Source organism: Sander vitreus, chromosome 3 (genome assembly GCF_031162955.1).
Source record: "Sander vitreus isolate 19-12246 chromosome 3, sanVit1, whole genome shotgun sequence".
NCBI lineage: Eukaryota > Metazoa > Chordata > Actinopteri > Perciformes > Percidae > Sander > Sander vitreus.
Window position 1 is genome coordinate 11,223,548 of NC_135857.1, and position 5,000 is coordinate 11,228,547.

General features: G+C 40.4%; 1 protein-coding gene across 1 annotated transcript in view; it reads left to right on the plus strand.

The window, feature by feature from the left end:
- The window catches only part of LOC144515264 (vacuolar protein sorting-associated protein 26B-like), a 7,610-nt gene that overhangs the window by 1,429 nt on the left and 1,181 nt on the right, over positions 1–5,000 (plus strand). Inside the window, exons 2-5 of the mRNA XM_078245944.1 lie at positions 1–148; positions 342–506; positions 2,273–2,448; positions 2,556–2,698. The exon at positions 1–148 is cut by the window's left edge and continues 9 nt beyond it. Of these exons, the coding sequence (XP_078102070.1) occupies positions 1–148; positions 342–506; positions 2,273–2,448; positions 2,556–2,698 (632 nt within the window). The remainder of the gene's footprint in view (positions 149–341; positions 507–2,272; positions 2,449–2,555; positions 2,699–5,000) is intronic.

Here is a 5,000-nt window from a genome sequence, read left to right on the forward strand (position 1 = left end):
ATGACAGAGGAAACCATCACGAGTTTGTTTCCCTGGTGAAAGATCTTGCGAGACCGGGTGAAATAACTCAGTCGCAGACCCTCGACTTTGAGTTCACTCATGTTGAAAAGCCATACGAGTCCTACACAGGCCAGAACGTCAAGCTAAGGTAAGTTTTACCATTCACTCTGCTTTCCACGCAGTGAAATGGGTGACTGAAAGTGGCACTCTTTAACCCTTTTGACATTTAAACTGAGCATGTTAACGCCTGATGTTGCCTACGTTTACCTTCCCGTATATATGTTTTATGGGTCAGCTATGGAAACAGTAGTGTTGTCATTCTCTCTTTGATCCCTTTGCAGATATTTCCTTCGGGCCACGGTGGTCAGAAGACTAAATGACATCAGTAAAGAGATGGACATTGTGGTCCACACCTTGAGCACTTACCCTGAACTCAACTCCTCCATTAAAATGGAAGTTGGAATTGAGGATTGTCTCCACATTGAGTTTGAGTACAACAAATCCAAGTAAGACTTGTAGGGCTGCAACAAACCGTTATTTATTTTTGTAGTAATTATTAATCTGTAGGCATTTTTTTGTTGTTGTCAATGATTCACCTGTTTTATCTATATAATATCAGAAAATAGTGAAAAAGAAAGAAATGTCCATTCCACTTAGAGCTGCACAATATATCTTCTTTTTTTTTTTAATCGGTATTGCAATATCAGCTAGCGCAATATACATATCGCAAAAGGCTGCAACATATTGCGGTAGACGCTACGAGATTTTTTTGTTTGTTGAAAGAAAATATCAGTAAAAAAACTGCAAATTAAAACATAACTCATTCTTTTAAGTAATGCCTTTTATGTTTAATTCAATCTTCAATTTGTTCAATAAAAGAATGTTAGAAATGATTTCCTTTCATTTGTTTTAAATTCAACAAGCAATGTGTTGTATTTTAGAAGAATACTAAAAGCAACAGAAAGTCAGAACTGAGTAGACTTTAATATCTGTTTATATATATATATATATATCGCAAGTAATATCGTTATCGTGATTCTCAACGTTATTGCATATGGAATATTTTCCTCATATCGAGCAGCCCTAATCCCAATGTCACATCTTAAGGTGAGGTCTCTAGTCCGTGGGTTTTGCATGGGAAGCCCAAAAACATATGATAATGATAATTGTAATGATAGAAAACAGAGAAAAGCATCACATTTCACAAGCTGGAACCAGAGAATGGTTTTTTTTCTTTTTTTTTTCCTTGATGAATTATTTTAAAAATGAATCAACTATCAAAATTGTTCTTGATTAACCGATTAACTGACTAATTGTTCCAGAACACATGACAACATTATCATTTCATTTACCCAAGTAATAAACATTTTTATGGCACTTTTCAAAACTGAATTTACAAAGTGTCTTTTGAAGACAACATCCATAAATCCAAGGTTTAAAACGGTAACAAATTCAGTTACAGAAAATGAAGCACCATATCCAGCAAAGAAATCAAAATAAATACAGCGTGCCTAAATGCCTTTTTGGAAATACCAGAGTTAGTGTAAGAGTGTTGAATAGTAGTTCTATTGTGAGTCAAGCACATACTGCAGAGAGACTCCCAATCGGCATCAGCCATGGAATTTAGGGCTGCCACTAACAATTGTTGTTGTTTTTTATCATTGATTAACTAATCACTTTGTCTATAATGTCAGCAAATTGCAAGTTCCCAGAGCCAAGTTTTTTTCTGACCAACAGTCCAAACCCCAAATATATTCGGTCTACTATCATAGAAGACAAAAGGAACCAGTAAACACATTTAAGAAGCTGAAAGTAGGGCTGCACGATATGAGGAAAATATCTAATTGTGATTATTTTGACTGATATTGCGATATGATGCACGATATTGGAGGGAATGATCATTTTGGTGATTTTTGCGAGAATCTGTACCAAAAGAAGATTTTTTTTCTTTAGTCTACAGGATACAATTTCTAGGCCGGGACGTCTCTGCAGCACCACAATACTAAATTAAGAATGATTTGACACACATTTTGCCTTTAACAAATATTGCGCCCCCCCCTGCGATTTGGATATTGCACTAGTCCATATTGCGATTTCGATGAAATGGCGATTAATTGTGCAGCCCCAGCTGAAAGCACCAATTAATTTTTTTGTGCCAGTTTTGCTTAAATTACAATTTTCTGTCGGATTAATTAATGGACAAATGACTTTAAGCCGTAATGAAGTTATTTCATGCTGTCCAATGCTGATGTCTATATCTGTCCTCTGACAGGTACCATCTGAAGGATGTAATTGTGGGGAAAATCTATTTCCTGCTGGTGAGGATTAAGATTAAGCACATGGAGATTGACATCATCAAACGTGAGACGACGGGCACCGGCCCAAGTGTATACCATGAAAACGACACCATCGCCAAGTACGAGATCATGGACGGCGCTCCAGTCAGGGGTAAACAACGCTTATTCATAATTTCAGTTATTTTAACCACGACACATCTCCCCCACTCAGTCAAGATTTCTATTATCCAACCTGTCTCAATATATATCATCATTCAGGAGAGTCCATTCCCATCCGGTTATTTCTCGCTGGTTATGATCTGACTCCCACCATGCGAGACATCAACAAGAAGTTCTCTGTGCGCTACTACCTGAACCTGGTGCTGATCGACGAGGAGGAGAGACGCTACTTCAAACAGCAGGTAGGCTACTGATAGAAGATCAATGTAAATGTAATACCTGGTCCTCCTAACACTTAGCCTGGATGCCAGCCAAACTTAGCCCCGCCCACAACATTTGAGGTCGGAAAATTTGGTCTGGACTCAATCCGTTGTGGAGCAACTATGCTCGAACCAGAGCTGTTCGGACCAATCAAATTGTCAGGGCGACCTTTATACGATGATGGACAGATGATCAACAGTAACGTAATCAACCACGTCACCAAAGAGTGCTTGGGTTGAATTTGTTTACGTCAAAGGTGGCTGCGGCTGGAGAATTGAGATGTGTAGATTCCGCCATCGCGTCTGTTATAGAAGATATCGACAGCGCATTCATTTTAAAAGGAGGAACAGAGAACCGCGATCAAGGCATTTGTCGATCGGGAAGATGTTTTTGCCGTCCTTCCTACGGGATTCAGCAAAAGTTTAACATACGCTCAACATACGTCACGTACACCGTTGCTCTGATTGGTTGTAGGTCTATCCGTTGCTCTGATTGGTTTTAGGTCTATCCGTTGCTCTGATTGGTTGTAGGTCTATCCAATTGAGTGCAGAGGCATTTTCTTTCCTGGTTTGGTTGAAACACGCCCCATAATCACAGCCCAATGGAGCAGTATCAGACTCATATTCTGACTAGAATCTGACTATGACGATGTCAGGCTACCTAACGCTATAATATAGTTACATTTCTGCTGCAGAAATCGGATTACATGGCCATGTATAATACCCCTGCTGGGTGTCATGAGTGGTTTGCATGGAATAAGATAGAAACATTTAATACAGTAACATTGTTGCCCACATGCTAGCTGTGTCCTATTCTACACTACTGTACATACTATTTGCAAGCAGTTTTGAGTATGTCGTTTGAATATTGGCCTGTAAATGTAAAGCAGTAAAATACATTTACAGTGGAATCGGAGCTGCCGAGATGTTGTTGATGACAGAAAATAGGCATAACATCTTTGGAAACGCATTCAGCTTTAAGTTTAATTGGCAGCGGCATTCAACAGTTGAAGTTCAGCTCATGTCTGTCGGGGCACCTACTGTATCATGTTCAGTCAGCGTAACAACTGCAAAAACAGTACTAGTTCGGAAACAATTAGTCGATTAACCGGTTGGCAGAAAATGTATCAACTAGCCTGACAAGCCAGATGTTGAAGAAGATGTTGGGTCTGGGAACTCACCATTGGCAAGGCTCAATCCGAGGGGCGGGATAAACGGTTGTCTCTGCACGCAATAGGATAGCGCTGCAACCAGGCAGAGCAACGAAGAAGGTAGCAGAGCTTGTTGATAGATTCAACTTTTGCCGTATCCAGTCGGCAAAACTCCGAACACATCTTCCTTTTTTAAGAATGACTTCAGTGCCGTTCTTTGTTCTTTTCTCAAAGAAAATCTTAACTCCAAGTCTTCCAGAAGACCGCTGTTCCCAGCAGCAGCAGCCATAAGCCCGCCCACCGAGTCTATACACTATGTGATTGGCCTGACCAGAGTTTGGTTTTTCCAGCTCGCAAGTCAACGGAGAGTTGCTACACTGACCCTGGCTGCAAATTACATTTGCTGCCGCTAGGGAGCGTCTAGATTTCTAGGCTATGTATCAACAACAATTTTGACAATCCATTAATTGTTGAATGTTGATGTCATTTTGTCTCCGGGAGTAAGTGATGGTCTTCATGTTTTCTTTCTTTTTACACAGCCACTAAAGACTAACCTAGCTGGTAACATGAAATGTATTGTCTCCTCTAACGTGAGAATGAGACCTGAGTTGGCCGGGATGAGTTTATAACTTCCTACCTAAGAGGGTTGTGCTGTGTTAAACTGACTCACCCAGCCGCTGTTCGGTGTCAAAAGATGGTTTCTGGCTTCTGTGACCACGTTGTCCGGGGGGGCGACCTCCGCTCCGGGTCCGCTTTCCAGCATCCTTCGTCGGGACTCTGTGAGCCCACTCTCCGTGATGTAGCTCAGGTTTTAAAAGGTGTATTTAGAAAAAGTTGTTGTGGGAAAAACAAAGCACTCTTTCAAACAGTGTCTTTCTTCGTCACACAAACATGTCACATCAGTTCTAACCCTTATCAAAACTAACCACGTAAACTTCCTGAAAGACCTCTCGTAACAATAGCACGTATGAGTTTCTTGCTATCCGCAAAGGAGAGCATTTTGCAGCTGACATACAAACGTTACTTCTGATTATTTTTTTTTGTGAGATCATTGACAGGAGCAACACTAGAATTACTGACACGGTCTTTAGCGTTCACGGATAAGGACTCACTATTATGTGGTGATATCAGTA